Genomic DNA, 27,637 nt, shown 5'->3' on the forward strand with positions numbered 1-27,637 from the left:
AGTTCCGGCGCATAGGCCAACTGTCCGTTGCCGGGGATCTGCATCCGACCTCTGAGCAGTAAGTTATTCACATGTCCGGAAACTATTTGCATCAGTGGTCAGCTATCCCGCGAATCGATCGGGCCGTCAATTCCCCGATTTACGAGCGAGCGTGTGGACAACGGATGTGGCTGAAAGTAGAGAAACGAGTTTAAAAAGACACATCCTGTCCCGGTGCTGCAAATCAGGAAAGAAAAAGATGTTGAGATTCATGCGAAGCAGAGGTGAAGGAGCCAAGAGCGCTGCTGGACTTCTCAGTCAGTGGAAGCCAGTATGGGCGCTATTGGCGGCGGCGGCTTTGCCGTCTAGTTGGCGCCAGCCATCGTTGCTACCCTGGTGAGAAGAGACCACCAAGCCACCAGCGGTCACCATCAGAGACTGTACAGCAAGGTGGGAGGGGCCGGCGAGCGCACAAGCTACAGACAGAGCACGCGACAGTCGCAATGACTTCTGCAACGGCTCCCAGCAGGATCATGTAGCATTTCCTTGCTGTCTACAAGCTATGAGTCTCCCAGCTTCTGCGAAAGAGCTACTGACAGGCAGATGTTGACTGCCCGGCGCTTTCAATGGAACAGGTCTACAGTTTGAAAGTACTGGTGACAAACGTCGCCTCGGAGGGGTCGACAGAATAGGCAGGTCGCAGGAATGTCCTATGCGTGTGTGCCGAGGCGGAAATTATGCCAATAAAGGGCATCAATTTTGGACCGCCCTGCTATTTTTATCAGGAACTTTTGCGTTTACCCGGTCTCTCTCTCCATCGGCCCAACCCCTTGCCCGCCCTTTGACCCGACGCCAGAAATATACACAGGCTAAGAGGTACATTATCAACAAGTACCAGAGCCTGGCACTATCTCTACCAGATAATATCTTGCAACCAGCCCACGCTGCCAGCTACGCTACATCTAGTATAGCCAATATCATATGCAACAGAGTGACTGCCCACGTCTGCTTGGAATATATCAATACCGGGTGCTCTGAGGCACTACACCAGAGGCTAATCAAGACGATCATAACGGCCACACCAGTATTTACCAGCAATACGAACCCCTAATCAGTGCTAAAACTCTTTGACGTAGACTTGGAAACTATCAAGAGGACTCTCTACTGCGTTCATGCAGGGTTCTTCAGTACGTTCCCAGTTCGCTTGTTTCATTTCTCGACTGTCACAATCAGCAGGCGATCATTTTATCTTGTCTTTCTACTAGCCTTTAGTAAGTTCTCGTTTCTGTTACGGTGGACGCAATAATTATTTCGTTTTTTTACACAAAGTATACTACGGCTTTCGTCTTTGCGCTTTCGTTTCTCCTATTTCGCATTTATACAATATACGTATCATTCTCCAAGCGGCTGCGCATTCTCCAAGCGTCAACTTTAGAGGGCGTACCTGTTAGCTGCCTAAAAGTGGCGACAGGGGAGTATATTCGTACATTTGAGCAGCAAGGTCTGTTCACTCGAGATCTTCACTAAGCGCTGACGCGATCTCAAAAGCCGCACTGCGGCGCATTTAAAGCTATAAGCGACAGTTGGAGTACACGAATGCTCTATTCGCGGCCGCGGTGGGCCTGGTCGTTCTCGGCCTCGCGCATGCAAACCCGCAGTCTTCATCGCCCGCCAAACTCGGCCTCGTATTGGTGAGTATTGTTGAGCTGTCAGAAACGTCGAACTTGACAGCCATTATTTGGGCCGAGCGAGCGAGTATATCGGGGCCGTCTTTCGAGTGCGGAGACTTTGCAATGAAACGCCTGCCAAAGTTGATAACCGAGAGGAGCCCCTGCCTGCGAAGTGGCCTATTGCTCAGAGTTTCGAGTTCTTTATTACTCTTCTCTCTTTTCTTACGAGGGCTAGGCGTTGCGGCTAGGCTGCTATGCCGCCTCTACTAAAACTCTGTGGCCATCTTCGAACGGGCCTCTATGGCTCAAAGTTGGATGACATTTGGCCAAGGAAAAGTGAAAGGTGAAAAGTAAGAGATCTGGGTAGCTAACAAGGCTGCAACAAATTCATTCATTATTTTATTACGGATACACCCGGTGTCTTGCAGCCAACTATGGGCTTACTGGTACCAACGTTAGCTTCTTCGCAGCTTCGAGTGGCACCCGGTACCACTGCTAGCCGTTACCACTGCTACAGTGCCTCCAGGTAATTCCGAGCGCTAATGTATGGCGGTTTGGTGGCAGTTCGCTCGGAATTACCTTTAGCCCACTGTAGAACCGATGCCACAAGAGTTGCAGCGATCCAGCCACCTTTAAGCCCAAGCGCGCCCTAACTTAGGTACCTACAGTACCAAGATACCTCTGATGCAACAGCTCTCCAACCGCACAGCTTCAACGGAGCTTGATTTTTCCATCGACACATCAGTTTTGCTTGATTCAACACTTCTGCTCCAAACCCCGCCGGCTATTCACCGAGTCAATTAGCTACCGCCCATCACTGCTCCTCCGACCATGAAGCTTCAGCAGTTTCTTCTGGGGCTCGGCGCCGCTGCCGTCACCGATCAGTCGCACGACAGCGTTGCCCCGGCGCTGTGGGATGGCAAATGCTTTTATCCCCAGGCCGATGCAAGCTTCAAGCTCGACACCTACCCTGGGAGATGGTATCAGCTTGCAGGAACCCTGGCTCGCTTCACGGCCGGCTGCAAATGCATCTCGGCGCGCTACGACATCAACGTGAGTCCGCAGCTGTGCGTCGCGCGTCACCTGGCCACCACATTAACCGGACACAGGACGACGGGAGTCTGTATGTCAACAACACCTGTCAGAGAGGGGACAAGCAGACTTTTATCGAGGGCAAGGCTGTTGCCGCCGACGCCACATACGGAAAAGTCGGCGCGCTGCGCGTTCGCTTCCCAGGACAGCCTCCCCTCTCTTGCGACGGCCCAAACTACATAGTGCAAGGTATGGCGACAGCCTCTAGCCAGTCGACGTGTGACCTGACAAGCTTTTACCAGAGTATACCGGCGACATTGCCGTTGTGCAGTCTGCCAACTTTTCGAACCTCTTCATCCTCAGCCGCGAGCAGCATTTGGAAGAGAAAAGCCTCGATGTGAGTGCCAAGGCAGAATTTGCGAATCGACCAGCGTTGCTAACAGCTCCAGGCTTGGATTGACCGCGCCGTCAAGCTTGGTACGCCCCGTGACAAAATTGTCAAGACCGATCAGACCGATTGCCACAACGCCTTTTGAGCAGCGACCAGTCTTTACAAACGCTTGGCAGACCAGAGACGCAACTTGACGATGACCAGTGGCTGTGTCGTACAAAATACCAGTAATAGATTAATCTAGAGAACGCCACGGCCAGCATGTGTGCTGACCTCGATGCGTTTCCGATAATATACCGGCTCCACGAAATACACCAGTCGTGATTTGATTCCAAACGTGTCCCGATTTGGCGGGGCGATTCAGCTGCCTAGCGTCGTGGCGGCCGATCGTCGAAATGCCATGTTACTCTATCCGAGTCTTTGCGAAATTCGACGTAGTGAATATATTTCCCTGTTGATGCGAAAAGGGAAAACATGATGGGCCAAATCAGAGGCAAAGAAAAATATCCATGGCCGCTGCTCGCGTTTCAGGTGTTGCATCATAACTACCGGGAGCTTCAACTATTGCAATATTAGCTCCACCGATCCTTTCGTCGGAGTGCCGGCAGCTTGTTAGCGTCAGCATCTCCCCTTGCAAAGATGCACCCGGCTGATAAACAATGACGTGCTACATCCGGTTAGCATAAACATGACACTCTGACAGCTTGCTTCAATATATAACCCACGCTTCTTGCACCTTTCACGTCCCAGCCAGCTCACCCGCAGCTGAGAGACTTTTCAGCACAAAATCCTTCCTCGCCATTAGCCAACAGCCACTAGCCCCGGCCGCCAGCATGAATTACGGTGAGTTTGGACTGTGTAGCTGGCTACCGATTATGGGCAGCCTAATCTAACGTTGCGGAACGTACGTAGACTGGATCCTGGATGGAGGCTATCTGCCCCATGTCGTGATCCGAACCGGCATCAGACGCCTGCTCAGAGACCGCCTGACGTCGATCCAGGCCCAGTCCACGACGGAAGCCACGCAGGACAAGATGAACTATGTTGCGAAGCTGAGAACGTCGCCCATTGCCGTCGCGACAGACACCGCCAACGAACAGCATTACGAGGTCGGCACGGGCGTGCTGGCGGCCTGTCTCGGACCACGCATGAAGTACTCATGCTGCCGCTACCCGACCGGCAAGGAAACGTTGGCGCAGGCCGAGGAGGCGATGCTGGACGAGTACATTGTCAAGGCCCAGCTGAAAGACGGAATGCAGATTCTGGACCTGGGGTGAGCTTTTGCCGCGGGAATGTAAACTTGCTTTTCGCTTCGGCGTGGGCTGACGAATGCGTAAAATAGCTGCGGATGGGGCTCGGCGTCGCTGTATTTTGCGGAAAAGCTGCCGTCGGCCAAGATTACGGCCTTTTCCAACTCCAAGACGCAAAAAGAGCACATTGACGGGGAAGCAAAGCGCAAAGGCTTGAAGAATCTTCAGGTTCTCACCGGCGACGTTGTCGACTACGAGTTTAAGCCCGAGCAGTTTGACCGCGTCGTGTCAATCGAGGTACATCTGCTGTCCGCTGCGGCCCTTTTCTACTGGACATAAAGACTAATCCATTTGCAGTTGTTTGAACATATGAAGAATTATGAGCTGTTGATGCAAAAAGTGGCCCGCGCCCTGAAGCCTGGCGGAAAACTCTTTGTGCACATTTTCGCGCACTGCACCACCCCCTACGACTTTGAGGATGGCTGGATGGCCACGCACTTTTTCACGGGCGGCACGATGCCCTCTGCGGATCTTTTGCTGTACTTTCAGCGAGACCTCGCGCTCGAGAACCAATGGTGGATAAACGGCTTGCACTATTCCAAGACGTGCGAGGTAAGTTTGCTGTGCTTTCCGCGCCCAAATGAGAAATACAGTCTAACCAGACGGTATGAACTAGGACTGGCTCTCCGCCATGACCAAGAATAAGAAGCAAATCTGGCCGCATCTGATTGAGACGTACGGAGAAAAGGACGCGGCTACTTGGTTCAACCGCTGGCAAATCTTCTACCTGGCCTGCTCGGAGCTTTTCGCCTACGCCGGGGGTGATGTCTGGGGAGTGTCTCACTACTTGTTTGAGAAGAGCGCGCAGTAGCAGACGCGGAGACTGTAATTGTAATTCTCTGATTCTGCAAATTTTAGAACTGTAAAAAATAAATCATCGTTTTCACCTCTTTGCAATCATTTTTCATTGGACGTAGCATCACGGATAAGTTATTATGGAGTGTTCCTCACTATTCAGAATAGGGCACGTGGCGTCACCACTTAGACTGCCACAATCAGTATGATCATTACAGCATAGGAGAATTGAACAGCATGAAAGTAACAGTGAAGTAGATTCAAAGGGTCTAGTTTTGTTACAGTTCACAGCTGACAGATATGGAAACAACTAGTACCCAACGACTTGTGGTGGGTAGCTTCCTTGTCTCACGAGAGGCTTGCAGTGCCACAAGACGAATCGGTTTTCAACACATTCTATGTATATTGCGTAACAGCTGTCTGATATATACAACCATTGGTACAACTCTGTTCCACTCTCCCCCCTTTACTTGCAGGTACCCTTGAGGATGGCGCCAAAGAGGGCGCCGCCAGGGATGCTGCCGCCAACAGTTCCCCACATGTCGTTGACGAGGCCGCAGGCGCTCTCGCCGCCGGTGTCGAGCATGATGTGCATGGTGGAGCGCAGGCCGTGGTCGCCCGTGTCGCGGACAATGTTGATGTCGGTGGGGATCTCGACCTTGATCTGGTTGACGCCGGGCGTGTCGAAGAAGCCGCAGTCGGTGCTCTGCTTGTTGAGCTTCTGGATGGTGTTTGTGTAGGCCTCCTTGACGCCGTCGCGGTCGCCGTGCGTGTACTCGGCCTCGATCTTGAGCGAGTAGGCCTTGTTGGGGCCCAGCTTCTTGGAGTCGCAGCCGGAACCGGGGAACTTGATGTCGAAGGAGCCCTCGCAGGAGACGTCCTTGCACAGGTCCTCAAAGGCCTTGTCGAACTGGTCCCACAGCAGCTTCATCGTGTCCTCCTTCTTGGGGTAGCACTTTCCGTAGTTACCCTTGCCGCAGCTGTCGGGGTCCCAGAAGGGCCCGATCCAGTGCTTGGTGCCGTAGCGCGTGTCGCAGTGCGCGTCGGCGGCGACGAGGGTGAAGGCGCTGAGGCCGCAGGCGGCGAGCGACAGGACGGAGGGGGTGAGCTGCATGGTGATGATGGACGCGGCTTACTTTGGGAGGCTTGCTGTATGAGGAGAAGACCAATTTTCGAGTTGAACGTGGCAGGACATCAGTCTTTATAGATCATGTTGCTTGTTGGTTTGCAGTCTATGACGTACTGTTTCTGACAATGTCTCTGATTGAACGCTGAGCGACTCATTGAGAATGTCAAGGCAAGACTAGTGCTTATTCTGGCCCCAGACAATGATCGACATCGTCCAAAGGCCGTGTCCTTCGAGAAGAATAAATCTTAAAAACTGGTCTGCCAGCAAGGTGCATGGCCCACCGAAATGCTATGCTGCAGAGCAAACTAACCGGCTAGCCGGGCACGCCGTGGTATAAATTAGCATCTGCATTCCCCTCAGCCCTGCAAAGAGGTTGATCGGATGGACATTCAATACTTCAGCCTATGCTGTGATCGCTCCTCTTGCTGGCAAGTTCTACACTACCTTTAAAGTTCTAAGTAGACGGGGGCAAGAGGAGCAGCCTCCAGCCCTGCGTCATCTGTCAGCACAGAGTCTCAACTCCCGGAAATAAAAGACGAGCTAGCAGGAGCGCCTGTAATCTGTACCATGGGGTCGGCTCCGCCAGCCGGTCCACCAGTCGGAGCGTTGCCGAATCAAGGCAACGCCGGGCACAAGAAGCTTCAGGTCAGCCCAGCAACATCGATTGATTGCAGTCCATCGAGATCTGCGCCTCGACGTTTCATAAGAAGAAGCTTACTTTGATGGTAAATGGGCGCGCCCTCGTATAGACTCCATGGACCAAAATCTCCATAGATCAATTCATGACTAACGGAATGACCGTCCCGGCCAGCGCGTTACTGTAAGGCTCGTGAGGCATGACGCTTGTGAACGGAATCTTCCGAACAATCAGGCGACGAGCAGATACAGAGGCTCAAATTTATAGTAAGCCCTCTACGCAAGATCAGAAGAGAACATAGCCGTCTGTACTTCTTCTCGCTATTACAGTTTTTATTTGCTCCCCTTTTTCGTTAAGAAAGTCAAAATATAAAGTCTACATCGGCATCCTCGGTAGAGCCCTGCCGCCCGTGGATAGGGCTTAGGCAGACTCATGCACGAGGGGAGGATCAGCGAAATACCGAGTCAGCGGTCACAACGTGCTTGCGCTTTGTGGATAGGGAGAAGAGTCAATACGTCTGAGGCTCCTGGGCCCTCAGCTAGCATGCATGCCAGATGCAGCGCCTTACACACGCACTGGCACGCACGCGACCACGCTACCAAGGCTACGTTACGGCTCTTCGGTGCGCCGGCGGCGGAGCCGGGCGGCGATCATCAGCACTAGCGACCACTGCCTGGGGCGCGAGCTGCAGCGCTGATGGGGGAGACCAATAGTGTGAAGACGACCAAGCAGGAAAAGTCTCTATGGCGGCGACTCGGGTTCGTTGGAGACGTGAAGACGGAAAACTCCGAGGCCCCGAGGCTACTGAACCAACGTGCTTGCCGAGCGAGGTGTTCCAGCTTACCAGTGCTGGTTAACTGCTTGAAATTCCAGTGCGCTCCAATTTCTATCAAGTCGACGATTACAGGCAAAAGCGACAAAACGCATAGCCCTGACAATTCGTCCTTGGAAAAACGCGGACATTGATATATGGTCTTGCTGCTTTACCATGACGACTATACAGCTGTCGCGCCCACTGCGTGCCATCGTAAAGCTTGACCCGTTGAGCATAACAAGGGCATACGGCATACGACCAAGGGCACTTATCCGTGACTAACCATGACCTCTCCATAGTCCCCGCACCTTCCACATTCGTATATTCGTAAGTGAGTAGTCGAGGCTAGTAAACGACATTTCAGAGACAAGAATCGAATCTACAGCGAGGCATCGAATCTTTTCGCAATGTCGTGCGCACCGCCGGCAGTGCCAAACATGGACTGCAAATCCCGGGCAAGCTGTTCAGGCCGCTCATGGGCCGCGAAATGCCCACCCTGCTTGTGGACGGCCGCAAAGACTACGGGACCCAAGCTGTGTGCCCAGCGTTTCGGGGGCACCACGACGTCCTTTGGAAAGAGAGATACGCCGAGCTTCACTTGCGGGACATACTGAAGGCCTTGCGCGTACTGGTCTGCCTCCGCATGCTTGGTCTCGTAGTAGATGCGCACGCTTGCTGCGGGTCCCGCCTTGGAGAACTGGTAGATGGAGACCCAGGTCAGGACTTCGTCGTCGTCCCATGCATAGTCGTCGGTCCAGTCTTGTAGCTTCTCGTAGATCCAGGCCAGCAGCGCGACGGGCGAATCTGCGAGGGCGAAGCCGAGAGTGGATGGCTTGGTGCTCTGCTCCGCGTTGTATCCGAAGCCTTCGTTGCGGAACCAGGCGGAGCGAGCGAGGCCGGCCTTGTCGGTGGAATTGTAGGGCGTAAGGGAATTCCAGAGATATAGAAGTGGTGACTGCGTAAAGGTTGGCGGGCTGTGGATGCGCACAAAGTTGACGTGCGACGCGAGGCAGTGATCGGGGTACTTTGCCCCAACGAGTCGGGTAATCATGAATCCCCAGTCTCCGCCTTGCGTGACTTGCGTTTATAATTGTTAGCTCTTCATCATTATTTCACGTGGGCATCTTTGCCAGGGAACACACCATAACTTGTGTAGCCGAGCTTTAGCATCAACTTGTGCACAGTTTCTGCATATTGCGTTGTGCTGAAACCAGGCTTCTGCACAGCATCGGAGAAACCAAAGTTTGGCAAAGATGGCGCCACTACGTGGAAAGATGGCTTGCCTTTGGACGCGGTCAGTAGCGGGATGAGCTTGACGACTTCTAAAAAGCTGCCCGGCCCTACAGCGCGTTAGCTCATGTGTCAATTCACAGGCACTAGAGGACGGACACCCGTGTACAAACAAGAGCGGTATGCTGTTCGCGTTACTGCTACGCTGATGCAGAAAATGAATGTTGAGCTTTCCGAAGCCGTCGACCTCGATTGGCGTCGTGAAATGAGGGAGCTGGTTCAGGGTAGCTTCTTGCTCTCGCCAGTCGAAGCCGTCTTCCCACCGCTTGGCGAGGCGTTTCACGTCACTGAGAGGCGCGCCATAGTTCCAATCGTCGGAAAACTCGACACGGTCGGTAAATGACGCCGCTGAGAGCTTCGCTTTTAGCTGCTCGATGGCGGTGTCTGGTACTCTGATGGAAAAGGGTGAAATGTCGTCGGGCATTTTTTTTCCTATATACTTCAAAGTATGTGTAGAACCTCGTTTTGACTATGATTAATGATCGCCGCGGAATTGCGAAGTACTTTATAGTGCCGGCGCTATGAGGTACCGTTAATTGCATCATGGAATCACCATTTGTCATCTTGGACTCGGCAGTCGCCCCGGCAAGCTGTCTTGGCTTTGCAATTTCCATCGCTCCGTTTCGCTTGCTTTCTCGCACATGTACTGCAGCTTGCTCCGTCTTTGCACTTCTCAGGTATAATTTTTCTGTACGGCTACTGAATTGCATGATATTTTAAATGAGCGTCTTAATGATGATCGGCCGCATTGAAAGGGCGTGAAATACACTCGTGCTGGTACACAGAGAGGGAAGAGAAATGAATAATTTTTTCCTGGCAAGAATACTAGTGACAATGGCAGCATAAAGCCATAGTATCGTTTGAGCACACAACGCAGAATGCCGCTTCGTCACATCCGCCTGCAAGACCATTTGGCTACCACACCGCTTCGTCCCATATGCGATGACCGAACACGGCGGCAAGAGGTGTATATACCGGATCGTCGTATCATTGAGAGCTTGGGAATACATAGCCTGTCAAGTCCGTCTCTATCAAACAGTTGCTTGAAATCAAGCCCGTCCCATCGAGACTATTTACCCCGCCACCCCGCCTCAAATTTCCACTCTGCAACGTTGGGCCTTTGGCACGACCGCATCGAGCACTAACAAGCAAAGTATCAAAACAATCACAGAACGTCACGATGCTGCCCAATATTCTCATCAGTACGTATCTAGAATACAAAAAGGACACCGATGCGATCGCGTCATGGCTCGCGTCAACTGCAAAGGCAGCGGGCTTCAATCCGGGCGACTTGTCGGATCCTCCCAGCCAGCCCAGCAAGGGCGGAGGGCGCCTCAAAGGAAAGGCGCGTAAGCAGGGAAAGAAAGTTGCAAGCAAGCCCGATGTTGCGTCGTCCGCCAAGTACGTCATTCGCATTCGCGATTTTACAGTTCTTGCGCAGTACATCCTTGAAAAGGTCATCCCCGTCCCCATGTCGTTCCAATCTACCCTTGATCGTGCCATCGCAGCACGCGCCAGCTTCGGAACCAAGCTCGAGCAGCATGGCTCCAGCGTTGATGCTGAAGTGAATGCAAAACATGAAAACTTTGTGGACGGCAAGACACTCTGCATATATCCAGCCGGAAACCGCATCTGACTGATGGCAGTGCTGAAACACGTGCGAATTATTCTGACATCGCTTATGGCACCGCCGGATGGCGACGAGTCTTCAGTCCAAGATGATACTCTTCCGAACCGATTCGCCGGTCTCGCCGTTTACGAACCATCCGAAGCCTTCTTATCGGCTCCGGATATCCAGAGACCCGCGAAAGCCGAAGCCGACCCTGTCGACTATGCTGCAGAAATTCCTCCGTCCTTTGAGGACGCAATTTTTGCCTTGTGGGTGCTTATGGATGACATGAACAAGGCGAGGGCGAATGTGAGGTCGATCTGGTCAAGCTTCAAAGATGCAGGCTTTGACGTGGTCCCCGCCGCTGTTACCACCAACACCGTCATTGAGCTTGTGCGCAATATGATGGAGGATGTTGTGCCGTTGATTGATAAACACGGCGGCCTCCACACGTGTCTTGAAAAGTGCCACATGGTCAAATGCCTAATGAAGGGATTCTCAGTGCAGGATTTCCATAATCAGCAAGATCCCAAGGACAACTTTAACTACGACACATACGACGTAGCGAACGAAACATTTCTCCTGTGTTTTCGTCTGATAGACGGCTTCCAAGCTATCGTCGACCCGAGGGAAATACCTCTCTACCAAGATGGTACGTTTGGAACGTTCGATATCAACAGCGACCGTACCAAAAAGTCAGGCACGGCCAAGTTCCACGATGATCGCGCCCTTTTGATGCCTTTCTTTACGGACTTGATGACGGTTGTTCTGAGTGCACCAGCCTGGCCAGTCCACGATGAATTTCTCCGTGGCATGAAGGAAATGACGCGCACAGGCAGCGTACCGTTCTACTTGGTGTTTGCGGCTCAGGTATTCCTTGATGTGACATATACGCTCGGCCCCGGCATTGAAAGAGGATGGCAGGTGTTTGCTACTCACCTCAATTTTATCGTAGGCGATCTGAAGACGCACTTGGAGTATCATAAGAACTTGAAGATCAAGACATGGCCGGCTTCTAATGACCAAATGCTAAAGCAGCTGCGCGACAGCATGGTATGGCTTAGCAATGACCCCCTATTCCAGGTTCAGGAACGACTTCTCCGGCGCGAAGGTGTCCCAGCCAACAAAGACAACGCTAACCGAATTTTCCGCATGTCGCCGATAATCTGTGGGCTCGTACTCTATCAGTACCGATTCAGGTATCGAGAAGCTGCTCTGGCGGTAGCGGATGCTTGGGGTTCTATTCAATATGCTGGGCATCTGTACAACACGCTGGACAGCAGTGGCCTTTTGAAGGGGCGATGGGAGGATATGGACATTGCCAAGACACTTCTTGGTCCAGAAAGCTTCTTTGTGGGTGGCGAAGAACCACGAACGCTCGCGGACCAGTTCAAAAAGTATTGCCTGCAAATGGGAGTCTCGGCGGCTGCTCTGAGCAAGAAGAGCAGAAAAGGGCGTGAACTGGCGTCCAAGGCAGGGCCACGTGGTCTGAAAGTGAATGCGCCAGTCACTACCATGTTCGAGGAGCGATACGCCAACGACAGCGACATTGTGCTTACGGCCGAACAAGTTGAACGCATTGTCGAGCTCAGTACATTTGAACTGGAAACCGACGAAGAGACTGGCCAGACTTTCCTGGGCCAAATCGAAGATGAGCAGAAATTAAAGGACAAGAAGAAGCTACAACACGAAATCAAAAACCACCCGAGGCAATCTAAGAGAACCAGCGAGCCTCGCATCTCTCTCGGCCAACTGGCACAAGCGCTGGCCAACGCAATGCAGGCCGAAACCGTGGAGTTTTGCTTCCCATACATGCTGATGCACCGGTGGTGCTGGAGGATGTTTCGCAGTGTGCGAGACGCCTGCGATCCGCAACTCAGGCAAATCCTGGGGCTGGACTACCTTGAGAACGAGACACAGCTGCCCACTCTTACCGGCTACATCCTGATGCTGGCATGCGGTGCCGAAGGCCATGCAGCTAACTTGGGTCCGCTGGAGAGTGCGGCGCATGTGCTGAATGAGATGCAGGTAGCGGGAACGCAAAACTTTATCATTAAGAGAATCATGGGAGAGATGCTGGGTATGGAAATCGAGATTGACAACGAATTAGATGATTAGGAGAAAAACGCAGAAATCTAGGGCCTACGAAGTAATTAGAATATGAGGATGATGCTGACTGGAGGCATGTGACTGTCTAGCACAAGCAGCCTTGTCCCAGTGGATTCGAATCGAATTAGTTGGTAATTTGGCCGGCTACCACCCGCCAGGAATATTGATCCGTGATGGCTAGTCTGCCGCTAACGCTGGCCAACTAGCTGGGGTCATTTCTGTAGCTACGCGGCGCCAGGGGAGTAGCACCGCACTGCGACTGGCCAGGAAGTCTTTGCCGGTCTGCGTCTCGGTTCTCTTCAGCCAGATAGAAGTGACGGCTTCAATCAGGATACTCCATTCGACATTAGCGCTGTCGCTAGTTACAGAGTCACATTGCCCAAAGTGCCATCGTCTCACTCCGCGGCTGCTGTAGGATGCTGCGGGGGTTGTGTTGGGAAGCTTGTTAGTGAATCAGGCTCTCAGTTAGCTCGGGGTCAGACAAAAGTTCATCGACTGGGGCAAGCGCCGAAACAACCCTTTTTGGCGACCTGCAGCGCGCCAGCATGCAGATAAGGCTGCTGCGCCACGTTGGCTCTGCTGTTACTTGCTTGGTTGCTACCAACATCGGCTCTCGCAGGATTCTTTGGGAACTGGCCCGTTGTTGGGGTCCGTTAGTTATATATTGTATTTACCCCGCCCCTTGTTGCCTACTCTCGCGATCCTCTCGTCATTCTTTCACGCCCGCCTCGCCCTCGCCAGAAGGATTGGAGCTGAATCTACCTACCATGGACTTCGCTGGTTGCGCCGACGATAGTTCCTTTGGCCCCAGCGTGCATGGATGCCGCGGTGGGTTCGACTTTACGCTCAGATTCGAGCAAATATTTTTCTCCATTCTTCCTTCTTCGCTTTTTATCGTTCTGGGCTTGTTGAGAGTTTGGTCTCTGCTTAGACGGTCGTGCGTCGTTAACGGAGTCTGGTTCCAGCTGACAAAGGCTGTAAGCTCTCATGTTTCCCGTCAACCTTGCAATCACTGATGTGCCACAAATAGGGATGCTTCTTTGCCATATGCGCCCTGAGGCTTGCACTTCTAGCTCTCGCAGCACATGCCGGCAGCCTTTCCCGAACATTCGTTGCCGCCGCCGCCCTCGATGCCATTGCAGCACTCTGCATGGTAGCCTTGAGCTTCTTCGAGCATTCTCGTTGTCCTCGACCGTCAATTCTTCTCAATCTGTACCTTGTCGTCAAAACTTTGCTCGACATTGCGCAAACTCGCACGCTGTGGGTTGCATCGCGCTCAAGCCATGACTTTGTCTTTGCACGATTATTTGCTGCTGCTACAGCGCTATGGGCTATCGCCATCATACTGGAAGCAACGCGAAAGCGACGCTGGGCCCAATGGAACGCGGCGGAGCATAGTCCTGAAGAGACTATCGGAATTTACGAGATAGCGACGAATACCTGGGTATTTCGACTGATCCGAACCGGGCGCAGAAAAGTCTTGTCCGCACCAGACCTGTACACACTTGACTACGGAATGTCAGCAGAGGCTCTGCACTCACACGTCAAGAACCTCAACATCTCGCAGCTCCATGGCAAGAAGAATGCCCTTGCCAAAGCTCTATTCAAGACACTGTTGATTCCAGTATTATTGGCTGTTGTGCCCATCCTCTGCCAGGTTGGACTCGCTTTGTGCCAGCCCCTTCTGGTCCAGCGTCTACTCATCTATCTAGACAACAAAGGTTCGCGATCCGATTATACAGGATATGGACTCATTGGTGCGACTGTTATTGTCTATTTTGGCGCCCCCTTGGCCTATTCTGTGGCTCTGAGCTATCAAACACGTTACCTTTTCATGATGCGATCCATTCTTATCGATGCCGTCTATCGCAAGACTACTTCGTCCCAATGCTCCATCTCCAATGATTCCAAAGCATTGACACTGATGGGAACAGACGTGGAGAATATCCGACATGGCCTTCTTAGTTTGCACCAGCTCTGGTATGTCCCGCTGCAGGTTGCAGTGTCATGTTGGCTTCTCTACGGACAGCTGGGTGCTGCGTTCGCGGCGCCCATCGTGCTGATTACTTGCCTCACGATTGCAAATTTCGTCGTGATGCACTGGGTCCAGCCATTTGAAAATAGGTGGATGGAGAGGCTCGAACTGCGCGTCGGCAAAACTAGCAATGTCATTGCTAATATGAAGAACCTCAAAATCTCCGGCCTGGCGCAATCTGTGGAGCGCTCCATTCAAGGCATGCGCGTTGATGAAATGAAAGCAGTGCAAAAATTCCGAATCTTGGAACTCCTGGTCATGGCGACTGGGTTCGCGCCTGGTGCGCTAAGCGCCATGTTTACCTTTGCGGTCACCTCCAAAAACCTCGACGTTACTACTATCTTCACATCAATCGCGCTCTTGGAGCTACTGGCTAGCCCCTTGAACAATTTTTTTCAAGGAATACCGGGTATTATAGCGGCGTTTGTTTGTATTCAGCGAGTCCAAAACTTCCTTGAAACCGAAGATAGGAGGGACTTTCGGCAGATACGTTCTGCGGTAGACGCTGATGCTCCAAACCCATCCCAACCTGCAAGCACTGGCCCGACCATTCGCATCTCTGACGGGAACTTTGGATGGGAGCCTGAAAAGATGATATTGAAAGGCATAGACGCATCCTTTTTCTGTGGCCTAAATATCGTGGTGGGACCCGTGGCCTCCGGCAAAAGCACTCTATGCAATGTCCTTTTGGGCGAGACGCCGTTCGTGAAGGGCACAATCGAATTCCTCATCGACCCAGGTAAAACCGCTTTCTGTGACCAGGTACCTGCCCTTTTCAACGCCACTGTGAAGGAGAATGTTGCGGGCTTTGGCGATGTCGACGCACAAAGGTACGTCAAAGCTATACAAGCCACGATGCTCGGCCCAGACCTCGAGACCCTTCCCGATGGCGATGAGACAAAAATCGGCAGCAACGGCATCACATTGAGCGGCGGACAGAAGCAGCGTGTATCGATTGCCAGGGCTATCTATGAAGAATGTGACTTTTACATCTTCGACGACGTACTGAGCGGTCTGGACAACGACACAGCGCGTCACGTTTTTTCCCATGTTTTCGGCTCCTCTGGGGTCCTTCGAGAAAGAAACGCGACTGTTATCCTCTGCACTCACGCTGTGCACTACTTGTCAGAGGCGACGCATATTATTGCTTTAGGCTTAGATGGCACACTCGTGGAGGAGGGCTCGTTTGAGCATCTCAATCAGAACGAGAGGTACATTCAGAGTCTCGAAATCGACAAAAGCAGGGATGAAACCACAGACAGCGAGAAACTAACCACTGCAACTGGTGATGCTGAGCCGGAATCTGACTTTCAAGCAGTTGTCAAGCCTGTCAAAGACAAACCTGCCGAGGCTTCAGTAAAAAAGAATTTGCGTGCATCTGGTGATTGGCAAGTCTTTTTGCACTACTTCAGGAGTATCGGCAAGGTTTGGGTCACGCTTTTTATGCTCACGGGTGTCGCTTGCGGATTTGGCTGGAGCTTTCCGAACGCATGGCTGGCGTTGTGGTCGAACGATGCGTCGACGCCGCCCCAGCGTCATTCAAATTCATTCTACATTGGCATATATTCCCTTCTATCGTGCCTTAGACTCGGCTTTACCATGTCTCAGCTGGGTCTTGGTATGATGATATTGGCTAAAATCTCCGGCCTGAATCTGCACAAGGATGCGCTGCGCACCGTCATTGCAGCACCGCTACGCTTCTTTGTCAAGACAGACGTCGGAGTGGTGACGAATCTATTCTCTCAAGACATGAGCTTGATTGATAACGAGCTACCGGGTGCATTGATTGACACGTTCGCTATGCTTTGGATGGTCATTGGCTCAGCTGCCGTTGCCGCCACTTCGAGTGCCTACGTTCTCATTTCCTATCCATTCCTCATTATGGCGGCTTACTTTATTCAGCGATTCTATCTCATGACATCCAGACAGCTTCGTCTGTTGGACTTGGAGGCAAAGAGCCCTCTCTAGTAAGATGATTACAACATTCCGTATTTTGCCGTGTTGGTAGCTAACCTGATCCAAGTACACACTTTATTGACACAATGAATAGCCTCGCGACATTTCGAGCGTTTCGTTGGACAGATGCATCCATTATCAAGAACAATGCGCTACTCAACACATCAACTAATCCGGGATATCAGCTCGCCATCATTCAGCGTTGGCTCGTCATAAGCCTTAGGCTCCTGGTGGCTGTAATAGCTATAATTGTCGTCACTCTCGCTACTCAGCTCAAAGCTAGCACAGGATTCGCGGGAGCGAGTATGGTGTCTCTTGTCACTTTTTCTGGTTATTTGTCGTCCCTGCTCAACGCTTACACGAATCTCGAAACCTCTCTCGGGGCGGTCAACCGGTTGAGATCATTTGGCACAAGCACGGAGAAAGAGGATTTACCTGGCGAAGATACCGTCCCGCCAGTTTCTTGGCCACAGAGGGGCCGTATTGAGATTGGCGGTGCTTCTGCGTCATACGAGTGCGTTGCGACTACTGCCATTACGCTTGTGCTGTTGACTAACCCAAGACTCTAGCTACTCGCCCCTCTCGCCTACGAATGTGTCGGAGAAAGAGGACTCTGGAATTATCTGCGCCCTGCGAGATATTGATCTCACCATCGAAAGTGGCCAGAAAGTAGCCATATGCGGTCGAACGGGCAGGTGAGTTAAGCACACGTTTATACAACATGAATACTATTAATTGGCTAACTTATTGTGACAGTGGAAAATCGTCCTTTATACTGATGCTGCTCCGGCTTTTGGATCCATTGCCTCGTTCGAACCTCAAGTTAGCAATTGATGGCCTTTCCCTCACGGAAATTGACCGTGGAACACTTCGCCAGCGGATAATCGCCGTCCCACAAGAGCCGGTGTTTCTTCCCAACGGAACGTCATTTATGCTCAATCTTGATCCTGGCCAAGTAGCAACTGAGGAAGAGTGCAAGGCCGCGCTGGAAGCTGTTGAGCTATGGAACGTTGTCTGCGACCGCGGAGGGTTGGAAGCAGGTCTTTCCGCCGACTTTTTCAGCCTCGGACAAAAACAACTTTTCAGTCTTGCGAGAGCAATCCTTCGACGACGTGTCAGACTCCGTCAGCACGAGACCGACTCGGAGAAACTAACTCTGCAAACTGAGACGACCAGCGCAGCGCTCAAGCCAACCTCGGCAGCGCACACCAGCACGGTGCAGGTCGAGAAGGACGGCGGTGTGCTGGTCCTTGACGAGTACGGCAGCAGTTTGGACATTGCGACCGACAGGCTCATGCAGCAGATTATTCTCAGAGAATTCAGCGGGTACACGATTGTCATGGTCAGCCATCGCCTTGAGATGGTCATGGAATTTGACAAGGTCGTTGTGCTGGACACTGGTCGCATCGTGGAAGACGGAGCGCCCGACGAGCTGGTGGAGAAGAACGGGAGCCGATTCAGAGATCTATGGATGGCGCGAAACGCCAGATAAGTACACTCGTAAGCAAGGAAAACCTCCTCGTACTACTTCGAAGGGACCATATACACGAATAGGGTAGTTAATAGGTGCGGGAAAAATCAAGCAGGCCGCTTTAGTTGAAAAAGAAAGCGCAAAACTTCTAATATTTCAGTGAACATCGTTACATTCCTGTTGTTATTTTTTGCTCACATAAGATTTTTTCCACCGCTTTCTTTCTTGATTATCGGCAGCGTCTAAGGCCGCAGTCATCGTTTAGAAGTCGCATGAGCACTAACCAACTGTCCTGTTGGCACGCTGAGCACAATCGAAGCGCTCTACAGTGGTTCGTGGCGCGTGCTTTCCGGTGGTCAAGATCTTACAACAGAACCACTTGGTACACTAACTGAACCAACGTTAGTGATCAACTTGAACGCCCCCTGTAGTGTGCTAGAGTAATCCAGGACTGGCTACCAAGTTCGCCGTGCTTGATGGAGCAACCGGAAATGAGAGCCCTGACGAGCAGTCTATGGCATCTGAAGCTGTAAAACTTTGTCCTACCCGATCCTTTACTTGCCATCCTCAGGGTGCTCTTCGTTTCCCAACAACGAATGCCGCTGACAGTGCGATTGATTGTTCATGCCTAGCACCTACAACAGTTAGCGGCTTCAGTGGGTAAGTTAGTTGGCTCACACTAATAATCTTTCGACACACTTCGCGAAAGTTCTATGAGATCTAACTAGTTTGCTGGCTGTCGGGCGACTTGGAATATTGCAACATCGCGCCCCTGGGGAGGCTCGTCTGATCAGAAATCAGACGGGTCATAGCTGTCACCCTCGAGTCCGATAGCAGGATTCGCTCGTAGGATTGCACGCAATTGCCGAGTTCACCACCCCAGGCAGCAGTTACAGGTGAAGGTGTGCGTGCAGCACCGTGCATCCCGCCACGACCAGTAACGTTACCAGTCTGCGTCAAGCCTCGTCACCCGCGCCCGTGGTCTGGCAAGAAGAACAACCCCGGATCGTCACCAAGGATGGCCAACGGCGGGTTAGTTATGGTCCAGACGGTCTAGTCTCGCTAATAGTGTGGAGGGGAACTGCAGGGGCAGAGCCTTGCATTGCGCGCAAATGTCCGATTGATCGGCCAAAGCTACCCTTTGGGTTAGAGTCGGCTCCTTCCGGTGGTTCCTGGATGTGCCACGTGAATGCATTCTGCGGCGGTTCCGAAGCCCGTCGCCAATCTGACACTTGTCAGTACATTTCCTGCAGGATTTCCCGACTTTATTCACTCATACATTCAGACCGTCTCGCTCGGCCGCACTTGATCCTGAATGGGAGCTTCAATGCATGTCTGAGGTCACAGGGCTCGGAATAAATATTTCCTTCTCGGGTATCGGAGCTCACAGATAAAGGAAGGATTTCTGGCTTCGGCAGGATTTTATCCAGCATCGTTTTATGCGACGTGAGACCATACATTTGTTCCGCTCTGACCTGCGCCTCGACCTTGGAGCGCGACTTTGCACGGATCCCATCGACACAGACACACTTGCACCTTCCTTCTTCGATGGTAGCCATTATCGGACAAGGAGCTAATTGCTTACGATTTGGAAGTCCGCTAACCCCCACAGAGCGATAGTCCCGGTAACGTTACCCAATCCGTCAGCGGAGGAACTGTTTTAGGAGCTGCTTTGGCAAGTGGTGCCTGACCGGTATCGATTTGAGCGATAGCTGGAACTCTAAGGAGATGAGCCATTGCTACACTGATTGATGGAGAGTCGGTCGAGAACTGCAACAGTACCGGACTCCAATAGAAGAAATGTCTGTGGGATGGCCTGCATTGGCCCGAGATGCCGAGCGATGGTGAGCTGGAATATGTATAAAGAGATCTTCATTCCCCCAAGCTGTCAAGAAAAAACCATCCACTCAACTCACAAATACAAACCATAGCATTTGATTTAGTCACGCAACTTCAAGATTTATTCCTGATTCATTCTCAATTCGTCAATATGAAGTACACGCCTTCTGTCCTGCTTTTTGCGCTCATCTCCACTGCGGCCGCGATTCCCCACGAGCTTGTTGCTCGGTACGGAGAGTGCTCAAGCAGTGCCAACTGCGCTCCCGGATACTGCTGCTCGAAGTACGGCTACTGCGGTACCGGTGCTGAGTACTGCGGCGGCGGCGGCGGCGGCAGCCCGCCTCCCAGCGGCGGCTCTTACCCCGGCCTGGACGCTGTGCAAAGCCGCAACGCGGCCGCCGCCATTGGCGAAGTTCGCGCCGAGGGACTCAACCGTCAGGCGTGCCTGGCCGTCATCAGCACCGCGCTCCAGGAGTCTACTCTGCACATCTACGCCAACCCTCGCGTCCCTGCCTCGTACAACTACCCCCACGACCTTGAGGGAGGTGACCAGGACAGCGTCGGTAAGTTTACGCTCGAGCCAAGGGCTTCTATGCTCAATCAACGGCAACGGGTTACTAATGATCTACATAGGCATGTTCCAGCAGCGCGCTCAGTTCTACCCCGACATTGGCACCGACATGTCCGCCGCCGGCAGCACCCGTCAGTTCCTCGCTGTCATGAAGGGTATTCCTGGCTGGCAAACTATGGAGGTTTCTGCGCTGGATCAGGCCGTTCAGAGGGCCGAGGCTGGGAACTTGTATGCTCAGCGTCTCCCGCTGGCTAACCAGGTCTGCAGTGCGGCCGGCTTCTAAGTCGTTTCTTAGCCCTACTTGTTCGCAGAGCGTAACAGGGCTAAATTTATCTACTGCTAGCAGTAGACATATCTTCGTTCTCATGTATATAGTTTACGTACATATTTTGGACTTACTCCACACGATATATAACGAACCTTGCTTATTTTCATCTGAATTGCATCGCGGGTGGGCCACTTTCGCGTTGACTTATGACATCACTGGCAAACGGTCTAGGCTTTTCTTCACTGAACGCTTTAGCTTTACATCTATTTGTTTGCTCGCACTGCTCATGCTAATAGCCCTTGTCTGTGTGGCGTGGGACAGCTTCCTGTGTGAGCATCCCAGAAACTACAGCTTGGATAGGCCCTTAAGGGCGTTACATCTTTAGCGCACGCGATTGCGATTCACCCGTGAACTACAGCACTGTAGTAGCAGCTTTCTGACAGGTTGAGATTTCTACCCGAGTCGTTGATTTCTTGCAACATCCTCCCGCGAGACAGGGAGCAGATAGCTCGAGGAGAAAAGAAATTGTACATGTTTACTACCTATGGGGCGGAATCATGCGAGTTTGGTGTAAATATACTGTCGATTTTGTGCGAAACATTTACGGAGTCATTCCATAAAGACTATATAGCGCCTATAACCATCGCTTGGCTTTTTACATTGTCCTCTTCGAGCGAGTCTGCCAGCTGTCTACCGATTCATTTAGGCCAATCCGCCACCAATGACGTAACTGGTATCGTCGTTGAACAGGTACTTGGCGTCTTCCTCGAAGGGACCGCCGTTGGTGGCAATGTAAGCCTTGCCATTATAGTGGCGCCAGTAGCGAGTGGGCTGGCTCCAAGATCGGATCGAGTTTCCCTGGCCGTTCAAGCCGGCCTGGGGGCAGAAGGTCGCATCTTCGTGGAACAGTTTGCTACCGTCGTTGTGGTTGAGGCGCAGCTGATAGTTGAAGTGGCGGATGAAGCTACCTGGGGTATCCTTGGACTCGAAAGAGAAACATTCTTTATTGCCGAGACCGGTGCGAACCACCCAAGTGGACTGACGCTTCAAGCTATCGCTGCTTGACGACGATACGGCTTGAATCTTGACGACATCACCGTCATGGCTAATGTAGCTGCCCTTGCAGCATGGGGTGGTAACGCGCAGCGAGACGGAAGAGCCGGCATTCAGCTTGGGGCCGCTGGTCAAAGATGCTGCGGTATAACCAGCAGATGCAATATTGGCTTGGACCTTGTTCTCGGTGTCGTCAGATGGGTAGCCCGATGTCATGACACCCTCGTAGAATGTACCCTGGGCACGGTTGCTGTTGTCACCGCCGATGCCAAGAATGATGGACCCCTCCTTGGACATTTTCTGGTATGCACCCTGGGGCCGACCGCCATCGTAAAGAGTTTCTAGACGAGGGGAGTTGGCATCGCCGCCTCGGAGAGCCCAGTGATGTGGCTCTCCCTTGAGAATAGCAGTGACGAAGCGCGAAGTGAGGTTCGACTTAATCCTCTGCTTGCGCTGATCCGTTGCGAACAAGCCGTTTTCCAAGTCTGCAAGAACCCAGGGGCTATTCTCAGGACCACCCCAGTAGACTGCTTCCATGTGGCCGTCGCCGGTATCCTTGCTGTTCGTCTCTGCGTTGCCATAGTCGAAGCAGCAGTCGTTGTTGTAATGGGTTCCGTCGAAAACGGCGTACATGCCCTCGGCCTCGTCACCTCTGGCGGTGCCGTTGCCGACTAGCTTGCGGTAGCCAGTGCCGGTAGAGACAAAGACACCGTATGCCTTTTGTCCCTTCAAGGTGACAGGCGCGCCAGTAGCGGCCGCCAGCCAGTCGTAGCCGTTCTTGTTCGGACCACTGCCAGCGCTTCCGGGAGGGGCTTGACTGAGGTGGTTACCCCTACCAGATTGATCATAGATGGTGGTAATGAGGCATGTAGTGCCAGCACAGAACGAATCCTGGGCAGAGGCATCTGCCACACCGCCAGCAGAACGAGCTCTGATGTCAGTGCTGGCACCATCGGAGTCACGCGATACTCGGTAGAGTGCACCGCCAAATGAATCATACAGAGAACGAGTTGTGCTGTGCGCCGCAACGCAGGGTGTGCCACCGGATTTGTAGATGTCGCAAGGACCGGCGTTGACCATAGAGGGGGCTACGCTGAGGGCCAGGGCCAGCAGGCTGGCGCGGTCAAGCTGAGGTTTCGAAAACATGGCTGTAAGTACGGAGAAGGAACACTGAGACCCTCAATTGAATCGCGCGTCTTGATTTCTCTAGAAACTATCCGAATGGCGACCTGGATAGACCAGAATACTTATAGCCAGACTCCTGATACCAACCCCTCTTTCGTTGATACCGTCAGCTTCGCTCCGACGCTGGCATGAAGGCACGATCCATGATGCACGAGAAGGTTAGCGTGCTGCTAATGCGATGCCAATGCTAATATGCCGATAATTTTGCCTTGTCTGAGCCCAGTGTGAACTCGTTCAGAGTCTTGGCTTACGGGTGGAAAGGAACGTTCGCGCCCCCCCGTGGCTGAAAAAGGTCCGGCTGCCTGGTTCTTTGCCACTTTCCTATAGTGAATGGCCAGAACCTCGTGACAACTCATCGTACCATGGTCAGAGTTAGCAATTTGAAGAATCCTACCATGCAAAGGTTTCCAGCGAAGGAACACGCTAAAGCAACCCCTCAGATGAGGGTTGTAGTTGAACTAGCTGAGCTCCGCTTGGACGCTGGGTGAGGTCACTGGCGGTGAAATCGGCAGCTTCCCAACTTGGCATCGCCAATAACTGCGGAGAATTCCACAGGAGGCTCGTGCCCGACCAGAATACATTGGAAGAAACAGGCGATCATTCATATATTCCGTCATGGCTCCGAGGACTTCAAATTCACTACGGAATCGAACCATCATCCTCAACTGCGAATGGTTGACGAATTGCGAGTATTGTTACCTAATATACTATGGTCGAGAGGTGTAAGTGATCAATGCGCAGGATCCCGACCAAGGCGCTCAGTTACGCTCGACAAATGAAGGGCTGCGACGGAGACATTTGAGACGCGTAGTCTCGTGAAGCAGGATCCTCGATTTGCCGAGCGCCACATTTTCCGTGCAGGGGCATATTTCATTGTTACCCGTGTAACCTGCTTTGTCGTCCGACTGGCTACACACTGCCAGCGCATTGATGACCCGCGTTTTCCGTCGAGCCGGCTGACATGCGGAGTAACTAACTAGTGGCCGGGTGATTAAGAGAGGGGAAAAGAAACGAAAGAGGCCGATCATCACCATTTCTTCATAGACGATGTATGGGCAAAGGGCACAGAACGAAACGCCCAAAGCGGGAAGTGAAAGCAAGGAAATACCGTACTTTCTAGACTCGTTTTGGCCTATTAGAGCGGGCCGGTAGTTTGTTGTGTGAACCTGTACCATTGCAGCCGGGGCCTGCAGGGCTTGATCTTACTCAATATTTACTGTCATGTAACTACTCCGTCTGTCTGAGTGCAACTGTATGGCTGATCGGAAAAGTAAGTTTGCAGAGTTCTTAGAAACTTGTCGTTGTAAAGAAACGCCAGCACCGGCTGAGACCTCGACAGGCCTCCGCGACTAGGTTGCAGAGCTAGGTACTGTCACTAGTGGTGCTACACGAACGGATATTCATTTTGCACCAAGTTGACGCTATAGGAACAGGCTTCAGCGATGCGTAAGTCGAAAAAATCCGCGTGCTACAAGATGCTGTATCATCTCCGCAAATATGGCGCATGCTATGCATCACAAATTAACTTGAAAAGCTGTAGCCTTACGAGGACACGGAATTGGCCAAAACGTAGTTTGCTGACTGTCTAGTCTAGCGTCCGGTACCATGCTAGCTTTTAGCTAGTGTCACGAGTAGATTCGCGGTATTTAGGCAGCGTGCTCCTGGTACGGGATACAGCCAAATGGCAAGGCACATGGACGTCTATCGAAGGATTTTGAAGGGCAAAACTTGGGTTTTGTTCTTTCGACTCAAGTTGAAATGTCCAGGGCTCCACTTGCATACATGAAAGGATCTAACATCGATCGCCAACGGCCTTGTCTTGCACGAGACAAGCTTGAAAACGCTTCTGCTGATCACTCAGTTGATCTCCGGTCTCTTGCTGAAGAAAAAAAGAAGGATCCACCTCAGGGTATAATTGAAGCAATATTGCCGTGAAGCTTATCGAGCGCTACCTAGATCCCTCTTTGAGGACTTGTGGGACTCTCCATAGTCGACAGAGAGCGTAATCCTCTTCGTAGATTTCTCTGCTGAGGTGCACTAGGGTGGATGTGTGTCTCGCAAAGAAAAAGGAACCGCTGCAACTAATTGCTGGTGCAATTGACAGGTTGCAAGCGGCAGCATAATTAGTGCCTAGGTTCTCTATAATTCACATTTTAGCTTGAATTCGACTGAGCGTCTAGAGCCGGGTCAAGTGAAATACAGGACGTCATAGTCCACTAGTTACGGACTCTATAAGGGGCCGGCGCGCGGGATTTCCGTCAAACTCCAGTGCCTGCTATAAACTGATTCCTCGCGCTATACAATGCGCTAATTGACTTGCTACTTGTTAGTTTGCGGAGACATGGTCCATGGAGAATCCTGTGAACCGCTGTATTGTCGAATTTGAGCTGGCTGCTAGAAGGGCCTAGTACCTGACAAAAAGGCAGCTGATGGTCTGGCTGGAAACTGCACAAGTTGATGTTCTGGGGCCACGGGTTGAACCGTGCAAGTCGGAATTTTGATAAAAATGATATGTAAGTAGCAATTGTCCTCGGCAGAGCCATTGCGACCAGACAAGTATTGTGACTACTTCAATGCAAGTTTCAGTCGTGCTAACTTTCAGCACTGGTATCGCAGTTCTTCCCCAACACACTTCAATCAGCTCAAGCAACCCGGCGGCGACTGGACCTCCGCAGCTGTCGTTCCTCGCCATCGCTTCCATTCTGTACACCCGATGCCTTTTCAGCCGCGATCTTGTCTATATGTATCGGGCTTCTGAATTGCGCCTTGTTTTGCTGCAACGCATTTCTGATCTCATCATTTCCCGTCTTGGCTGCAAGCGAGACTGGCGTTGACCCATCCTTGCCCTCCGCCAAAGTGTCCGCGCCGCTGCTCAGCAGCAACTGTACTATTCCCAAGTTGCTTTGCGCCACGGCAATGTGCAGCGCCGTCTCCCCCCGATCCGTCCGCGCCTCGATGTTGCATTTTCGCTTTAGAAGGAGCTTGGCGATGGGGACATTTCCTCCTCGGCAGGCCTCGTGCAAAAGTGTCGGGCCCTCCTGGAGCAGCGGATCCGGATGGCGCCGACCGGACAGCAGCCACTTGACCAGTTTCTGCCTGCCGGTGCGAGCAGCGACATGATATGCCGTGAGCCCGTCAGCATCGCGAAGCATGCGGTCAGCACCATTATTGAGAAGCGCAGTGACTCTGTCCAGATTGCCGCTGGCGCATGCAAAGTGTAGCGCTGTCTGCTCGCTACCCGGAGTAGTTTTGTTCGGGTCTACACCGCCGTCCAGCAGTGCCCGGATCATCGGCACAGGTCCATACCGGGCTGCATGGTGTAGCATGGGGAGGAAGTCCAAGCCCCGGAGTATTGAGCTGGCTCCTAGCTCACACAGGCATTTTGTTGTTTCTGAATCCTGCCGTAAAAAGGCATCTTTGAGCGCAGTGTAGCCGTTGGGCATCTTTGCATCAACAGGTACGCCGAAGTCTTCCACCAAAAGCCTTATGATCTTGTGTTTTCCATGCGACGCGGCCCCGTGCAAGTGAGCCACATGGTCATCGCCAGCCAACCCCTCCTTTAGCAACAGCGCCAGTAACTTGTCGCAGTGGCTACGGCGTAGATTTTCGAAAAACACCTCTTGCCCCATAGCAATCTTGTCAACTAAGGATATCTTATCAGACTTGAGAAGGATTTCTAGCAGCGCACTGCGGTAGCCAGGATTCTGCCTCGCCTGCATCAAAGGCGTCAAGCCATTACTCGACCGGACGTTGAGGCTAAAACGGCCCCGTTCAAGTAAAAGGTTCAAAAAGTATGGCCTGTCCTGCTGTATCGTCTGCACAAGCAATGTGTCGCCTGACTGAGTTGTGTGGCTCCAGTCGATTTTGTTGCTGTCGAGTATAATATCTGCGAAGCTCGTCTGGTATCGCTCGATGACCTGGCTGAGCGCCTCTGTGACGGAGGGATCTTTCGGCGGTGTCATCTTCAACAGGTACCGTAATACGGCGGCCGGCTGGCTTGAAACTGATAGAGCGAGAGCAGTCAGGCCTTTGCCATTTTTCTCGGCGATGTTGATGCCCGCGGTGTTAACCAGGAACTCAACCACTCTGGCCCTGCCGTGATTTACAGCGCTGTGTAGCACTGTGCCGTGATAGCACCGATCCCCTGCAAGGTCATATCCAAGGTCGTGCAAATGCTCGAGCACTTTCAAATGCCCCTTCGCGGCGGCGGCGGAGGCGGGAGTCATGTAATTTTCCCAGGGAGTCTTCCAGCCCGGCGCAGCGCCATTGCCTAAAAGAATTTTGCAGACATCCAAGTGACCCTGGTATGCCGCAATGAACAGAGGACTCTGGTCGCAGTGCGCAAGCGGGACTCGTGCTCGACTGCCATATATAGGATCTCGCTCTGCCGCCTCTGTTTCTTCTCGGTGAACCGGGTGCTTAGGATGGGGCTTTGCTTTCCATCCGTCTATCTTGGCGCCGGCTGAGACTGCTTTGCGAGTTGTCGCGGGGCTG

At 52.4% G+C, this 27,637-nt stretch overlaps 11 protein-coding genes across 12 annotated transcripts; 6 read left to right on the forward strand and 5 right to left on the reverse strand.

The window, feature by feature from the left end:
• Positions 1-2,480: 2,480 nt before the first annotated feature.
• Positions 2,481-3,217, forward strand: LMH87_008069 (uncharacterized protein; the record flags this gene model as incomplete). Its single annotated transcript, XM_056202183.1, has 4 exons — positions 2,481-2,702; positions 2,759-2,930; positions 2,984-3,078; positions 3,131-3,217. The coding sequence occupies 4 exons, from the start codon at positions 2,481-2,483 to the stop codon at positions 3,215-3,217; spliced, it is 576 nt and encodes a 191-aa protein (XP_056057156.1).
• Positions 3,218-3,905: 688 nt separating this feature from the next.
• Positions 3,906-5,193, forward strand: LMH87_008070 (uncharacterized protein; the record flags this gene model as incomplete). The annotated part of the gene is made up of 5 exons (XM_056202298.1): positions 3,906-3,915; positions 3,985-4,345; positions 4,415-4,619; positions 4,680-4,934; positions 4,999-5,193. The coding sequence occupies 5 exons, from the start codon at positions 3,906-3,908 to the stop codon at positions 5,191-5,193; spliced, it is 1,026 nt and encodes a 341-aa protein (XP_056057157.1).
• Positions 5,194-5,643: 450 nt separating this feature from the next.
• LMH87_008071 (uncharacterized protein) lies at positions 5,644-6,291 on the reverse strand (the record flags this gene model as incomplete). The annotated part of the gene is made up of 1 exon (XM_056202413.1): positions 5,644-6,291. The coding sequence occupies one exon, from the start codon at positions 6,289-6,291 to the stop codon at positions 5,644-5,646; it is 648 nt and encodes a 215-aa protein (XP_056057158.1).
• A 1,845-nt stretch (positions 6,292-8,136) lies between these two features.
• LMH87_008072 (uncharacterized protein) lies at positions 8,137-9,471 on the reverse strand (the record flags this gene model as incomplete). The annotated part of the gene is made up of 3 exons (XM_056202529.1): positions 8,137-8,834; positions 8,900-9,097; positions 9,147-9,471. The coding sequence occupies 3 exons, from the start codon at positions 9,469-9,471 to the stop codon at positions 8,137-8,139; spliced, it is 1,221 nt and encodes a 406-aa protein (XP_056057159.1).
• A 756-nt stretch (positions 9,472-10,227) lies between these two features.
• Positions 10,228-12,774, forward strand: LMH87_008073 (uncharacterized protein; the record flags this gene model as incomplete). Its single annotated transcript, XM_056202643.1, has 2 exons — positions 10,228-10,642; positions 10,694-12,774. The coding sequence occupies 2 exons, from the start codon at positions 10,228-10,230 to the stop codon at positions 12,772-12,774; spliced, it is 2,496 nt and encodes an 831-aa protein (XP_056057160.1).
• A 758-nt stretch (positions 12,775-13,532) lies between these two features.
• On the forward strand, positions 13,533-18,248 carry LMH87_008074 (uncharacterized protein; the record flags this gene model as incomplete). Its single annotated transcript, XM_056202761.1, has 5 exons — positions 13,533-13,742; positions 13,796-16,767; positions 16,824-17,270; positions 17,326-17,451; positions 17,513-18,248. 5 exons carry the CDS (start codon positions 13,533-13,535, stop codon positions 18,246-18,248), a joined length of 4,491 nt encoding a protein of 1,496 aa, XP_056057161.1.
• A 100-nt stretch (positions 18,249-18,348) lies between these two features.
• Positions 18,349-19,151, reverse strand: LMH87_008075 (uncharacterized protein; the record flags this gene model as incomplete). The annotated part of the gene is made up of 7 exons (XM_056202881.1): positions 18,349-18,372; positions 18,426-18,443; positions 18,596-18,618; positions 18,687-18,739; positions 18,786-18,862; positions 18,906-18,938; positions 19,047-19,151. 7 exons carry the CDS (start codon positions 19,149-19,151, stop codon positions 18,349-18,351), a joined length of 333 nt encoding a protein of 110 aa, XP_056057162.1.
• A 1,066-nt stretch (positions 19,152-20,217) lies between these two features.
• Positions 20,218-20,920, forward strand: LMH87_008076 (uncharacterized protein; the record flags this gene model as incomplete). The annotated part of the gene is made up of 2 exons (XM_056202995.1): positions 20,218-20,629; positions 20,700-20,920. 2 exons carry the CDS (start codon positions 20,218-20,220, stop codon positions 20,918-20,920), a joined length of 633 nt encoding a protein of 210 aa, XP_056057163.1.
• Positions 20,921-21,607: 687 nt separating this feature from the next.
• Positions 21,608-23,104, reverse strand: LMH87_008077 (uncharacterized protein; the record flags this gene model as incomplete). 2 transcript variants are annotated; one of them, XM_056203117.1, is made up of 1 exon in its annotated part: positions 21,608-23,104. In XM_056203117.1, one exon carries the CDS (start codon positions 23,102-23,104, stop codon positions 21,608-21,610), a length of 1,497 nt encoding a protein of 498 aa, XP_056057165.1. The 2 variants fall into 2 exon arrangements, with proteins under 2 accessions (XP_056057165.1, XP_056057164.1); XM_056203116.1 differs by having other exon boundaries at positions 21,608-22,591.
• A 2,681-nt stretch (positions 23,105-25,785) lies between these two features.
• Positions 25,786-26,433, reverse strand: LMH87_008078 (uncharacterized protein; the record flags this gene model as incomplete). Its single annotated transcript, XM_056203232.1, has 1 exon — positions 25,786-26,433. The coding sequence occupies one exon, from the start codon at positions 26,431-26,433 to the stop codon at positions 25,786-25,788; it is 648 nt and encodes a 215-aa protein (XP_056057166.1).
• Positions 26,434-26,646: 213 nt separating this feature from the next.
• LMH87_008079 (uncharacterized protein) lies at positions 26,647-27,261 on the forward strand (the record flags this gene model as incomplete). The annotated part of the gene is made up of 4 exons (XM_056203348.1): positions 26,647-26,667; positions 26,926-26,934; positions 27,002-27,114; positions 27,165-27,261. The coding sequence occupies 4 exons, from the start codon at positions 26,647-26,649 to the stop codon at positions 27,259-27,261; spliced, it is 240 nt and encodes a 79-aa protein (XP_056057167.1).
• Between the last annotated feature and the right edge of the window lie 376 nt (positions 27,262-27,637).

The sequence above is a fragment of the Akanthomyces muscarius genome, assembly GCF_028009165.1.
Source record: "Akanthomyces muscarius strain Ve6 chromosome Unknown contig_16, whole genome shotgun sequence".
NCBI lineage: Eukaryota > Fungi > Ascomycota > Sordariomycetes > Hypocreales > Cordycipitaceae > Akanthomyces > Akanthomyces muscarius.